At 48.0% G+C, this 15,389-nt stretch overlaps 1 protein-coding gene across 1 annotated transcript in view; it reads left to right on the forward strand.

Annotated features, from left to right (window-relative positions):
• The window catches only part of lrrc9 (leucine rich repeat containing 9), a 54,587-nt gene that overhangs the window by 19,816 nt on the left and 19,382 nt on the right, over positions 1-15,389 (forward strand). The window contains exons 13-15 of the mRNA XM_060924566.1: positions 2,005-2,157; positions 2,335-2,453; positions 2,661-2,873. Coding sequence (XP_060780549.1) covers positions 2,005-2,157; positions 2,335-2,453; positions 2,661-2,873 — 485 coding nt within the window. The remainder of the gene's footprint in view (positions 1-2,004; positions 2,158-2,334; positions 2,454-2,660; positions 2,874-15,389) is intronic.

Raw genomic sequence — 15,389 nt, forward strand, 5'->3', positions numbered from 1 at the left:
GAATTTATACAGCTTTGAAATCTGCATCATCTGACCTTTTCTAACGAAGAATTTGAACAAGCCACAGCTCAATAAGCTAATTAAGGTCTGGAACCTTGGGAAAAGTTACCTGAGAACTCAAATGTATTGGGGTGCCCAAACTTTCGCATGGTGTTCCTTTTTCTTTTTCACTCTCCAATTGTACAAAACAAAAATAATACACAAATCTTGCAGAAAATGCTGAAAAGAAATGTATCGTCTTTACCTTTATGCCTTTTGGTGATCAGTTCATCTTCTGCTCACTTAACTATTCACAGTAACAGACATTTTCAGTAAGGGTGCCCAAACTTTTGCATGCCACTGTATTTGTCATTCAGTTTATGATTTTATTGCAGATTTATCTTCATCTGTTTATTTAGAGAAATTGTATTTAATCAGCAGTTTAATTTATTTGCTTATGCTTATTTAAATTTGTGGAAATTAGAAAAGGTTGGTCTGCTTTTTTTCTCGAGCAGTGTTTTTCCATATTTGCCTTTTAATCAATCTCCAGGCACGACACTCGCAGCTCCATCTGTGCTTTCTGATTGTTCCTGTTGTCCCTCTGCACCACACAGTTTATAGTTTTCTGCTTCAACAGAACCCTTTGAACCTTGAAGTGTCATAAAGAAGTGTGTAAGGGTTCTTCAAGATGAATCTAGAGCCGATGCTCTACAGACACAGATCGAGCTCAACTGTGGTTCTTAATTACAGGGTTCGTACGGTCATGAAAAACCTGGAAAAGTTTTGGAATTTTAAAATTAAATTTCCAGGCCCTGGAAAAGTTATGGAAAAAAGTATTTTGTTCAGAAGTTTTGGAAAAGTCATGGAAATCTATGTGTTTCATCGATTATCTTTATAAAATTGATGTGCCGTAATAAAATGTAAATCGCCACGAGTTGTCTTGGAAATGTTGTCTAGCGCAGTCTGCGTAGCCTACTGGCTATGCCTGTTGACTGCCACACCCAGTGTTGCCAGATTGGGCGGTTTTCAAATTAGGCAGGTTTTAGTGCCTCCAGGCAGTTTTTGAGCATTTTTTGGGCTGGAAATCATCAGTCACATCTGGCAACCTTGGCCACACCCTCCTCGTAACGTGCGACGTGCTAGTAGTTGTAGCATGCTAGGCGTGGTGCGTCGTGACTATAACGGACGATGTGACAGAATGCCGGGCAAGTGTAACTTCAACAATGCATGGCTTTCAAAAGAAAGCTACCGACAATGGCTGGCAAGGGACGACGACCAAAGGCGTGCCCGGTGCAAGTTTTGTAAGAAAAGTTTCGATGTTTCCAATATGGGCGAAGCGGCACTTGTTAGCCACCTGAAGGGCAAGAAACATCAGGCTGTAGCCTCAGCTACTAACAGCTTAGCAATAGCGGATTTCATGACAGCAGTCTCAACAGAGAGGCCATCCAGCAGTAACACCTCGGTTTCTTCAGCAACAAAGCAAACAACGATCAGCTCTGATTCAAAAAACGAAGTCCTGAAGGCCGAAATACTGTGGGCCTTGCATATGTGATGTGAAGGGGCATGAGGTACAGTACTGTAGTTGTCTATGTGTGTGTGAAGAAAGGGGGCAACAGTGTTGTGAATGGTGACGTGAAATAGGTATGTGTATGATGTGATTGTGCATGAGGGGGGCTGCTATGTAAACTAGTGTTGGGGGCTGTGCTATAAATGCGATGAGCAGTGATGAACCAGCGATGGTCATGGAAATTCAGTAAAAGGTTTTGGAAAAGTCATGGAAAAAAACTGGTGAAAAAGTGTAAGAACCCTGTAATTATTTATTAGATATTCGTTAAAGCTTGTGTGCAGTTGAGAGTTAACTGTGTTTGGTGTCCACACAGCTCTCTGGACTCGTATCTGGAGTGGAAGGAAGCACTGAACTGAAGATGATGTTGCAGTGCTTATTAGAGAGGAATAAAGATTTATTCTGCTGAGATACAGCACTGTGGAACATCTCTCATTGCGGTGTGTGTATGTGTGTGTCAGGTCAGCTGATCATCTCTAAAGCATTCCTGGGTCACAGCGTGCCGCTGAGAGCTGGAGTGCCGCTGGACGCAGCGTTTTATCCCAAAGCTCACTCAGTGTACCACAAAGCCAGCACTAAGCAACACACCACCAAACGGGGCAACACAGGTGTGTGTGTGTGTGTGTGTGTGAGAGAGAGAGAGAGAGAGAGAGAGAGACGTATTGTGTATAGCTGTGTGAGAAATTCTTGTATATTGTCAGAATATGAGTGAAAATTGATGAAATGTTTAGTTTTAAATTAAAAATGTTTAAAATCAAGGTTTTTGTCGTGTGTGTGTGTTTCAGAAGGAGTGTGTTCCTCTGAGCTGCAGGGATACTGTGACTGCAGTAAGAGACAAACTTGGTGGTACGTTTTTGACCACGAACTCGTCCTGCCTGAGTATCTCGTCGATTTTGAGTATATCACACAGGTGACGTGCACTTAAAATAAATAAACTAATGATTTCTTAAAGTTTTCTCAAGGAAGACGTCATTAAGCATGATCACACAACACTGAGAAAATCTAAATTGGCTGCTGGATTGGCTGTGGCTGCAACCACAGGTGTAATTAACATGCTGTACTACTATATGTGATTGTTTAATAAAACCTCAATAAAAAGAATGAACCCCATGTTTAGGACGGATCCCAGTCGTCCTGCTTGAGTACCCCAGGCTCTCTCAATGTCCCTGTTGCTCCTGACAATGTCACACCGGTGTGTAACGATGAGCAGGCCCTGGACGAGCAGGTTTTGTCTCTTGAACCCGTCCCAAAGCCACGACCCAAACTGCTTACCCTGGACGAGAGAAGTGTCCTGACAGCGGCTCGAGCGAACATCCTCAGCCAGATCACTGTGAGGGTCAAAACCCTGAAACACTCCACGTTCTACACGCTCACATTTCACACGACTTTCTCAGTGTTACTGCATCGCATCACAATAATCATCAAATATAGTATGGCACCTTTCAGTGCATTGTGAGAGATATTTTGGGTGTTTTATTGATTCCTGATTAAATAAAATCTCAGTATTTATGTCAAGATATAACCAGTAGAACCCAGTGAGACATGCACAGTGTATTAGAAACAATAATGTAGGTCTGTGATAATAATAATCATAATAATTTATTACATTTATATAGCGCTATAAATGTACACTCATTAGCACGTTACAATTTAAAAAATGCAAACAACAATTATACATCATGTCTAAAATCACTACAGAATAAAAATACATTTTTAAAAAGTCATTAATTTTTAATAAACAAGTCAGAATCCAGGGCGGCACGGTGGTGTAGTGGTTAGCGCTGTCGCCTCACAGTGAGAAGGTTCTGGTTTCGAGCCCAGCGGCCGGCGAGGGCCTTTCTGTGTGGCGTTTGCATGTTCTCCCCGTGTCCGCGTGGGTTTCCTCCGGGTGCTCCGGTTTCCCCCACAGTCCAAAGACATGCAGGTTAGGATAATTGGTGGCTCTAAATTGACCGTAGGTGTGAATGTGAGTGTGAATGGTTGTGTGTCAGCCCTGAGATGATCTGGTGACTTGTCCAGGGTGTACCCCGCCTCTCACCCATAGTCAGCTGGGATAGGCTCCAGCTCGTTTGTGACCCTGCACAGGATAAGCGGCTACAGATGATGGATTGATAGAAGTCATAATCTAAGAAGCATAAGGAGTTTAAGGTAGTTTAACTACCGAGGGAGTTTACATCGATTCTGCTTGTCGCTGTTTACATCCCTCCCACCACTAACACCAACATTAGAAGCGAGGCACTCAATGAGCTCTACCAGGCCATCAGTGAATAACAGACAGCGCACCCAGACGGATTCCTCATCACAGCAGGTAACTTCAGTCATGCAGATTTAAAGGTTTTACTGCCCAAATTACATCAACATGTGGACTTTCCAACAAGAGGTGACAACTTACTGGACTTGGTGTACACAATTCACAAAGGAGCTTACAAGACCTCCCCCCTCCCCCACCTGGGTCTCTCTGATCACATCACCATCATGCTGAGACCTGCATATAGACCCAGAGTGAGAGCCATCAGACCAACACAAAAGGAGGTACGTGTGTGGCCAGAGGGGGCCTCCTATGCTTTGAAAGACTGCTTTAGCACTACACACTGGGACATTTTCAAAGAAGCAGCCACTTACAATGACCACATAGACTTATGGCCCTTTTCCACTACCCTTTTTCAGCTCGCTTCAGCTCACTTCAGCCCGACACGGCTTGCGTTTCGACTACCAAAAACCAGCACGACTCAGCTCGTTTCAGCCCTGCTTAGCCCCTAAAACTCGCACCGTTTTGGAGTGGGGCTGAAGCGAGCCAAGCCGTGCCGAGTGAGGCTAGGGGCGTGAGCAGACACTCCCCTGTGCACTGATTGGTGAGGAGGAGTGTCCTCACATGCCCACACACGCCCCGCGAGCGCGCTGGGATCTGTAAACACCGCAAACCCGGAAGGAGAATAATTACGAATTACGAGAATTTCTGAAGCCTTATGCGCCTCGCCTCATCTATACGCTCTTGCCAGTATCTGTCCGCGTTGTCGGTGACAACAAGCCACAGCACCAAGACCAGCAACACTAACGACTCCATGTCCTCCATATTTATTGTTTACTATTCGGGTCGTGAGACTACCGCTTAAAAGATCACTGATGTCACTGTTTGCGCTGCTTAACGACATCACCTGACGTCCACCCACTTTCGCTAACTCCACCCAATGTGTCCACCCACTTCCAGCCAGCACGGTTCAGCGCGGTTGTAGTCGAAATGCAACTCCAACAGCCCCGCTCAGCCCGACTCAGCACGGCACGGCTCAGCCCGACTCAGCCGCGTTTGTAGTGGAAAAGCGGCATAAGAGGGATACACAGAGGCCATCACAGCATACATCGCTAAATGCATTGATGATGTCACTCACTGCAAAACAATCACTGTTTGTGCTAACCAGAATCCTTGGCTGACAGGAGAGGTTCACAGGCTCCTGCGGGCTTGGGATGCAGCCTTTAGGGCTGGTGACACTGCAAGTCTAGCAACAGCCAGAGCCAACCTGTTCCACGGCATCAGGGAGGCAAAACATCAGTAGAGCAAGAAAATATCTGGACACTTCAGCAACATCAGAGATGCAGAATCTCTCTGGCGTGGCATTCAAACCCTCACAAACTACAAACCCCCACCACGGACCTGTGAGAGGGACATCACATTGCTAAACTGCCTAAATGACTTCTTTGGATGCTTTGAAACACAAAACAACACACCAGCACAGAAGACCACTCCTCCCCTGGATGAGCAGGCTGTATGTCTGGCTCTAGCCAGCATGGAGAGGACCCTCTCCAGGATCAACCCACATAAGGCAGCTGGACCAGACAACATACCTGGTTGTGTTTTGAAGGACTGTGCCATGGAGCTCAAGGATGTCCTTGCTGACATCTTTAACATCTCCCTGAACCAAGCTGTTGTCCCCACATGTTTGAAAGCTGCAACCATAATACCAGTGCCAAAGAAGCCCCTCCCATCCAGCTATAATGACTATCGCCCCGTAGCACTGACTTCCATCATCATGAAGTGCTTTGAGTGACTGGTCATGCAGAACATCAAGTCCATCCTCCCTCTTTCTCATGACCCGTTCCAGTTTGCATATAGGTCAAACAGGTCCATAGAGGACGGTATCTCCGCTGCTCTACACCCAGCCCTCACTCACCTGGACTCAAAGAACACCAATGTGCGAATGCTGTTCTTGGATTACAGTTCAGCATTTAACACAATCATTTCCCAGCAGCTAATACAAAAACTTGGACATTTGGGACTCAACACCTCTCTTTGTAACTGGGTGCTGGACTTTCTTACAGGGAGGCCACAGAACGTTCGGGTCAGCAGTAACACCTCCAGGACCATCATTCTGAACACAGGGGCCCCACAAGGGTGTGTGCTCAGCCCGTTGCTCTTCACCCTGCTGACCCATGACTGTGTACCAATCTACAGCACCAACCACATCATCAAGTTTGTGGATGACATGACTGTGGTGGGCCTCATCACTAACAATGATGAAGCCAACTACAGGAATGAGGTGAGCCAACTGGTCCAGTGGAGTAAAGACAACAACCTCTTCCTGAACGTGGGGAAGACCAAAGAGATTGTGGTCGACTTCAGAAGAGGTCACTCACAGCATCCCCCTCTGACCATCGACGGTGCTGCAGTGGAGAGGGTGAGCAGCACCAAATTCCTAGGAGTGCACATCACTGAGGACCTCTCCTGGTCCAACAACACCGCATCGCTGGCCAAGAAGGCTCAAACTCGCCTCTACTTCCTCCGCAAACTGAGGAGTGCACGAGTCCCACCCCCCATCATGTGTTCTTTCTACAGGGGCACCATTGAGAGTGTCTTCACTGGCTGCATCACTGTGTGGTACGGAGGCTGCAATGCCTCCTGCTGGAAGACTCTGCAACGCATAGTGAACATGGCCAGCAAGATCATTGGTACCCCTCAGCCCTCCCTTACAGACATCTATCACTCCCGTCTCACCTGCAGAGCCATCAGCATCGCTGGTGACACCTCCCACCCTTCACACTCACTCTTCAGCCTCCTGCCCTCAGAGAAAAGGTACCAGAGCCTCCGGGCCCGCTCCACAAGACTACTGAATAGTTTCATCCACCAGGCTGTCAGGCTGCTGAACTCTGTCCACTACCTACCCCCTGCCCCTGGACTGTAACACATTCATTCACACAAGAAAACTCTCTCTGATCCGTTTGCACATCACACTACAATCATTTGCATTACTGTTGTATCTGCTGCTATTGCTCATTTGCACTACTGTTCATATTCATCTCATAAACTGCTCTTCTAAGAACCTCCTCCATTACAGATATTGTACTGTATTTGCACTACTGCTATTTTGTACATTGTTTGATTTTAGAGTGTATTTTTACCTACATAATCTATATTTTATAAATATTTATATTTATTTTTTTCATGGTCCCGTTTCCATCAAATCCTGTGCTCTGATTGGCTGGCGAGCGGGTCCGTATCCTACGGCACGGACCCTGGTTACAGACCCTGGTTACGGACCTCTGGCAACTCGCTCGTTCGCAACAACAACAAACATAGTAGCAATTTTTGTCAACATTTATCTTTTTTTATAAGATTTATTTATAAAATTTTTATCAAAAATCTTGTAAATTTTTGCCAGCATTTCTCAGCATAATAGCATTAATTTTACATCATGGATAGCGATAATGACAGTCTTCAGAGCAAAAGCGAGTTTTACTACCCTGAGGAAGAAGAAATAAAAGAAAACATTTCAGGAGAAAGCTAAAAACCTCTAACTGTTGCTAACGCCGAGCAAAAACATGGCTGAATCTTGAATGACTCAATTTTGTATAAATAGGGGACTACATAGACGGCAGAATGTAATTTTTTTCCTGCCATGGAAGTGCACTTGTATACCGAGGAGGAAGCAATTTGCATTACAGCCGTGCATGAGGATTCAAAATGGCGTCTCGGCTCGGTTTTCCCTTTCGGGCACTCTCGTTTTCTGTTAGAATTTGGTAAAGAAAAAAATATATATATTATTTACCAGCTTAAGGTCGGTCCGTATGGTGAAATACCGTGACCTCGGCCTTGAATACTGACCTCGGCCCAGAGGGCCTCGCTCAGTACTTTCAAGACCTCGGTCATGGTATTTCACCATACGGATCTCCCAGCTGGTAAATAACATGTATATATTATATTATATTGTTTTTCTTAATATAAATATTTTTTATTTGATTTTACAAGTAAGGTGAGAGAGAAACGGCATTTCAATTCTCCTATATGTCCTGGATATAAAGTGAATTGACAATAAAAAATCTTTGAATAAGCTGATTTCAATAAGAAGAGTTTGAATTGTTTCTTGAAATTGTTAATGTTTACACGTGACTGACTGACTTAAGTTCTTTCAGCAAGGTGTTCTGTAACCCGGGACCTGTGTAGGTGAGTGTTCTTCCGCCAAATGAACTTCTCTTGATACTTGGAACCACCAAATCATTGTTGTTGTCTGCTCGAGTTCTCTTAAGGGGCTTCTTCGTTATAAGTTCTTCAAGGTATGGTGGAGAAAGGCCATGATCAACAAGAGTAACCACGACAGAGGCTTTAAAGGTTTTCCGTTTCCGGTTGAGAGAACTGTGGCAGTGGGGGCGTGGTCAAGCGTCGGTCTGTGACCAGAGGGTGGAGTCAGGGAAGGTAAATGGCAGAATCAATGCACCTGATGTCAATTAACCTGTGTTTGTGTGTCTTCCCCAGTGACCGCGCCCTATATAAGGAGGGAGAGAGAGGAGGAAGGGAGCTCTCTCCTCAGCCAGACAAATGATGTGTATGTGCATGTCTGAATGTCTGGGAGAGTGTGTACACTGAAAAGTGCTACAATAAAGAGAATTTGTAAACTCCGTACTGGCCTGCCGTACTTCTGTGCTCCACCCACCCGCTCAAAGTTCTACAGTGGTGCCGAAACCCAGGGTCCCGGAGCACAAAGTACAACAGCCCCATGGAGTCCTACCCTTTCGCAGACCTGGTCCACGCCCTCGCCACGGCCCAACAGAGCCAGCACCAGGCGCTGGTCGCCCTCTGAAAGGAGCAAGAGCAAAGGTTCGAGGCCCTGGTGCTGGCGCAACAGGAAGATTGTCAGGCATTCGGGCACCTCCTCGTGTCGGCGGGGTCCACCACCTCCACCACCGTGGGCCTTCCCTACCTCACCCTAACGAAGATGGGCCCGCACAACGACCCCGAGGCCTTCCTTGCGCTATTCGAACAAGCAGCAGAGGCCTGGGGCTGGCTGGTGGAACAGCACGCGGCGCACCTCCTCCCCCTGCTAATGAGCGAGGCGCAGATGGCCGTGCTACAGCTCCCCGCCGACAGCTGGCTGGTCTACACGGACCTGCACCAGGCCGTCCTCCAGCGTGTGGGGTGCACTCCAGAGCAACATTGACAGCGCTTCCGCGCTCTGCGCCTAGAGGAGGTTGGCCGCCCGTTCGCGTTTGGCCAGCAACTCTGGGACGCCTGCCAGCGGTGGCTGAGGGCTGACAATCGCGACCCCGAGGGAATCGTCGATCTGGTGGCGCTGGAGCAGTTCATCGCACAACTTCCCAAAGGGACCGTGGAGTGGGCCCAGTGCCATTGCCCGGCGTCGCTGGATCAGGCCATCGAGTTGGCGGAGGATCATTTGGCAGCTGTTCCCACAGCAGGATCACAGATCCCCTCTTCGCTTCTCTCCTCTCTCTCTCTCTCTCTTCCCCCCCTTCTGTGTCTCGTCCTCGCCCCGTTCCCCCACCATGGAGGCGGGGTCCAGTTCCCTCACAGCCGGCCCGCCGCACCCGCGGTGCCCTCCTGTTTCCCGCTTCCGTGTCTGTCTCTTCCCCCCCTCAGGTGATTGAGCCCCAGAGCGGCGGTGCAGAGAGAGAGCCCGGGCCAGTTGCTGGTGCTGCGGGGAGCCGGGGCACCTCCAGCATCAGTGCTCAGTAATGGAGGTGGGCGCGGTGTTCCGGCTCCCCGAAGCGCCAGGAACTGCCCTTGATCGGGCCGGAGTGTATTGCATACTGGTGAGTGTCCAAGGGGATACGTATCAGGCTTTGGTGGACTCCGGCTGTAATCAGACCTCAATCCACCAAAGCCTGGTGCAAGACGAGGCATTGGGGGGAGCACAATTGGTGAAGGTGTTATGTGTGCACAGGGATGTTCACAACTACCCTTTAGTGTTGGTCCACATTCTATTTCGGGGGGAGAAATTTAGTGTAAAGGCGGCAGTTAATCCTCGCCTTACCCACTCGATAATTTTGGGGACTGATTGGCCAGGATTTCGGGAGTTAATGACTCATTTAGTGAAGAGTGGGTCCTGCCGTAGTTCAGCAGAGGGAGGTCCCGGTGTGGCATTGGTGGGAGTAGCTGTCACAGAGCCGTCTACGTCATCTCCGCATCAGAGTGAGGAGCAGCAGGCTCCTCCTCCCTCTCTCGGGGAATCCCTCGTGGATTTCCCGTTAGAGCAGTTGCGAGACGAGACTCTGCGGCATGCGTTTGACCAAGTGAGAGTAATTGATGGTCAAATGCTCCAGCCAACCGCCACCCCGTCCTTCCCCTATTTCTCCATTATGAAAGATAGATTATTCCGAATGATGCAGGACACTCAGACGAAGGAGATGGTCTCACAACTTTTGATCCCAAAGAGCCGCCGGAAATTGGTATTCCAGGCGGCTCACTTTAATCCCATGGCTGGACACTTGGGACAGGATAAGACACTAGCCCGAATAATGGCCCGGTTCTATTGGCCAGGGATTCGTGGCGATGTCTGTAGGTGGTGTACGGCATGCCGCGAATGCCAGTTAGTAAATCTAGCGGCCATTCCAAAAGCGCCTTTGCGCCCTCTACCATTAATCGAGACCTCGTTCGAAAGAATTGGGATGGATCTCATCGGGCCATTAGATCGGTCAACATGAGGGTATCGCTTTATATTAGTTCTGGTGGACTATGCAACACGATACCCGGAAGCAGTGCCTCTTCGCAATATCTCAACACGCAGTATTGCGGAAGCGCTCTTCCACGTCATCTCCCAAGTCGGAATCCCGAAAGAGATTCTGACTGATCAAGGCACTTCGTTTATGTCATGCACACTGCATGAACTGTATGGGTTACTGGGAATTAAGCTGATCCACACCAGCGTTTATCACCCACAAACAGATGGTTTAGTCGAATGGTTCAATCGCACCCTTAAGAATATAATCAAAAAGTTTGTATGCGAGGACACACGGAATTGGGATAAGTGGCTCGAGCTTGTGTTATTCGCAGTGCGAGAGGTCCCACAAGCCTCCACGGGGTTCTCCCCGTTCGAATTATTATATGGGCATAAGCCGCGTGGCATCCCTCAACCCTATGCCCACCTCTTTGGTCAAGATTTGCCTGCCAGTTCTCTGTCCCCTGCTGGTTAAGATAATAAACTTGTCCCTTTCAACTGAATTAGTCCCTCAGGCTCTCAAAACAGCAGCTATCACTCCTGTCTTGAAAAAACCTGGAGCAGCTATTGATGATTTTAAAAATTATCGCCCCATTTCCAATCTTCCCTTCATTGCAAAAGTCCTTGAGCGTATTGTTGCCAATCAGCTCCAAGAGCATTTAACTCAATATAATCTTTGGGAGAAGTTTCAGTCTGGGTTTAGGGCCATGCACAGCACCGAGACTGCCCTGGTCAAGGTTGTCAATGATTTGCTGTTAGCTGCTGACACTGGCCATGTCAGTATACTTGTTCTCCTCGACCTTACAGCAGCTTTTGACACTGTATGTCACAATCTTTTATTGAGCTGCTTAGAAACTCTGCTTGGTATCACTGGTTCTTCTTTAGCCTGGTTTAAATCTTATCTTACCATGAGAGAACAGTTTGTGTCAATTGGAGAATTTAGATCCCCGAAATCACCCCTCCTTCATGGTGTCCCTCAGGGCTCTGTCTTGGGACCCTTATTATTTGTAATATACATCCTTCCTCTTGGCCACATAATACAGCATTATGGGCTTAACTTTCACTGTTATGCAGATGACACCCAAATTTATATTCATACCAAACCCTCTCACTCACTCCCTCCGTCTAATCTCGTAAACTGTCTAAATGCTGTTAACAACTGGATGGTGCAGAATTTTCTTAAATTAAATCAAGACAAAACAGAAGCCATCCTCATTTCCACCCCTTCTATCTTGAAAAAACTGGAGCACTCACAGCTATCTATTCCTGGTTATTTCACTTCCACTACTGTTGAATTAAGAAATTTGGGTGTTATTCTGGACTCTACTCTCTCTTTTGATTCACACATTAAAAGTATCACTAAAACAGCTTTTTTTCACCTGAAAAGTCTCTCCAAACTCCGTCCCTCCTTGACTTCATCTGCAGCTGAAACACTTATACAGGCTTTTGTCACCTCAAGACTGGACTACTGCAATGCCCTGCTCGATGGCATCCCAGCCAAGCGACTAAATAGGCTGCAATATGTCCAAAACTCAGCTGCTAGGGTACTCACTCACACCAGGCCCTGGGATCATATCACGCCTGTTTTATACAACCTGCACTGGCTCCCAGTTAAATACCGCATTCAGTACAAAATTATTTTATTTGTTTACAAATCCCTACATAACCTGGCCCCTCCCTATTTATCAAATCTCCTAACTCCATATCAGTTACCTTTAAATCTTCGCTCTACAGATGCCCACCTATTAGCAGTCCCTTACTCTTGGCTCTGCTCTATGGGTGACAGAGCTTTCAGTGTAAATGGCCCAAAGCTGTGGAATGCCCTGCCACTAGCGTTACGCCAATGCTCAACACTGTCCTCTTTTAAAAAACAGCTAAAAACACATCTCTTTAGCTTGGCTTTTTCTCTTTGATTTTTAATAACGTTGTTATTGTTATTATTGATTTCTTATTATTTTATTATTGTTATTTTATTGTTCTGCTTTTATTGTTTGTTTTCTACTGTTCAGTGTCCTTGGGTACCTTGAAAGGCGCTTATAAATAAAATGTATTATTATTATTATTATTATTATCCTAGATGTACTGCGGGAAAATTGGGAGGAGGGACCTTCACCGAGCAAAAATGAAATCCAATACGTTATTGATCTGCGCGCAAAACTCCACACACTCACACACCTAACCCAGGAGAATTTGCGGCAGGCCCAAGAATGGCAAATCCACCTGTACAACAGGGGTACGCGCCTTAGGGAGTTCGCACAAGGAGATAAAGTACTCGTACTGTTGCCCACATCGAGCTCCAAATTGATCGCCAAGTGGCAAGGACCCTTTGAGGTCACACGGCGAGTCGGGGATGTCGACTATGAGGTGAGGTGAACGGGTAGAGGTGGGGCGCTACAGATTTACCACTTCAATCTACTCAAACTCTGGAACGAGGAGGTCCCCGTGGCGTTGGTCTCGTTGGTTCCGGAGAAGGCGGAGCTGGGGCCAGAGGTTCAAAAGGGAACATTGGCATCGCGTACCTCTCCGGTCCCCTGTGTAGACCACCTCTCCCCGACCCAACTCACGGAGGTTGCCCAGTTGCAGACCGAATTTTCGGACGTGTTCTCGCCCCTGCCTGGCCGCACCTGCCTCATAGAACACCACATTGAGACGCCCCCAGGGGTGGTAGTGCGCAGCCGCCCTTACAGGCTACCCGAACACAAAAAAAAGGTGGTTCGGGAAGAACTCGAGGCCATGCTCGAAATGGGCATCGTCGAGGAGTCCCACAGTGACTGGAGCAGCCTGGTGGTCTTGGTTCCCAAGGCTGACGGGTCGGTCAGGTTCTGTGTGGACTATAGAAAAGTCAATGCGGTGTCTAAATTTGATGCATACCCAATGCCTCGTATTGACAAATTGCTGGATCAACTAGGCACGGCTCGCTTTTATTCGACACTGGATTTAACAAAGGGTTATTGGCAGATCCCCTTGACTCCACTATCCCGAGAAAAAACGGCCTTTTCCACACCGTTTGGCTTACACCAATTCGTCACACTTCCTTTTGGGCTGTTTGGGGCGCCTGCTACGTTACAGCGGCTTATGGACAGGGTCCTCCGCCCCCACGCCACCTATGCGGCTGCATACATGGACGACATAGTAATGATTGGCCGCGGCATCTACAACACCTGAGGGCCGTCCTTGGGTCGCTGAGGTGAGCGGGTGTCACAGCCAACCCGAAGAAGTGTGCGATTGGGTGGGTGGAAGTACAGTATCTGGGGTTCCACTTGGGCAATGGGCAGGTGCGTCCCCAAATTAACAAGACAGCAGTGATTGCGGCCTGCCCGAGGCCCAAGACCAAAAAAGGGGTGAGACAGTTCCTGGGGCTGGCTGGCTACTATCGTAAGTTTATACCTAATTATTTGGACGTCACCAGCCCGCTGACTGATCTCACTAAAAAGGGGGCACCAGATCCAGTCCAGTGGACGGAGCAATGCCAGCGGGCTTTCTCTGAGGTGAAGGCTGCACTGTGTGGGGGGTCACTTTTACACTCCCCTGACTTTTCTCTCCCCTTTATGTTGCAGACGGACGCATCAGACAGAGGGCTGGGGGCTGTTTTGTCCCAGGAGGGGGAGGATCGCCCCGTGTTGTACATCAGCAGGAAGCTGTCAGTGCGTGAGGGGCACTACACCACAATAGAGAAGGAGTGCCTTGCCATCAAGTGGGTGGTCCTCGCCCTCCGCTACTACCTGCTGGGACGCCCTTTCACCCTCTGTTCGGACCACACGCCCCTCCAGTGGCTCCACCGCATGAAGGATGCCAACGCGCGGATCACCCATTGGTATCTGGCACTCCAGCCCTTTAACTTCAAGGTGATCCACAGGCCGGGGGCGCAGATGGTCGTGGTGGACTTCCTCTCCCATCCGGGGGGGGGGAGTCGGCTGCAGGCCGGACAGCTGCCCGGCCTGAGTCGGGCGGTGGGGGTATGTGGCAGCGGGGGCGTGGTCAAGCATCGGTCTGTGAACGGAGGGCGGAGTCAGGGAAGGTAAGTGGCAGAATTACTGCACCTGATGTCAATTAACCTGTGTTTGTGTGTCTTCCCCAGTGACCGCGCCCTATATAAGGAGGGAGAGGGAGGAGGAAGGAAGCTCTCTCCCCAGCCAGACAAACGATGTGTATGTGCGTGTCTGAATGTCTGGGAGAGTGTGTACACTGAAAAGTGCTACAATAAAGAGAATTTGTAAACTCCGTACTGGCCTGCTGTGCTTCTGTGCTCCACCCACCCGCTCAAAGTTCTACAAGAACGCTGTGCACATTCTGGCTGCCGCTTCTCACTGGAGCTTTTTATTTTATTTTATTTTCCCATTTTTTTTTTTTTTTGCATGTGTGTGTGTGTGTGTGTGTTTGTGTAGTTTTGCGTTTGTTTTTTGAGTGTTTTGTCTGCCGGTTGTGGTGTAGTTCCGGACCCAGTTTTGGGTGTCAGTTCCCTTCAGGCCTTGGTCCACCGTGGGTGATGCCTGTGCTCCTTGCTGTGGACTGCAGTGAGCTTGTTGCTCTTTTAACATCCGGGTTGTCCAGAGCTCTGTGTGGCGGTGCTTCTGTGCTTGGCGCGATGTTCTGAGCAGTGTTGCCTGGCGGCATTGCAGCGGCTGTGCAGGCGGTTTGGGACTTATCTTTGTACGTGTTTTGGTGGGACTGTGGCAGCTACACCATTGGAATGACATCCTGACCTTTTGGTGGACTTTTTTTTTCATTTTCCTAATTGTAAAGCAAACTTAGGTATGAGAAAGGCGCTGTATAAATTCAATTATTATTATTATTATTATTATTATTATTAAAGGGGAAAATCAAAGTAGCTTATGAATAGTTAGATTTCATCCGAACCCACGTTTAATAAATTTAAAAAATTATCTGCTTATGAATTTTAAAACAAT

This window comes from Neoarius graeffei, chromosome 7, assembly GCF_027579695.1.
Source record: "Neoarius graeffei isolate fNeoGra1 chromosome 7, fNeoGra1.pri, whole genome shotgun sequence".
Taxonomy (NCBI): domain Eukaryota; kingdom Metazoa; phylum Chordata; class Actinopteri; order Siluriformes; family Ariidae; genus Neoarius; species Neoarius graeffei.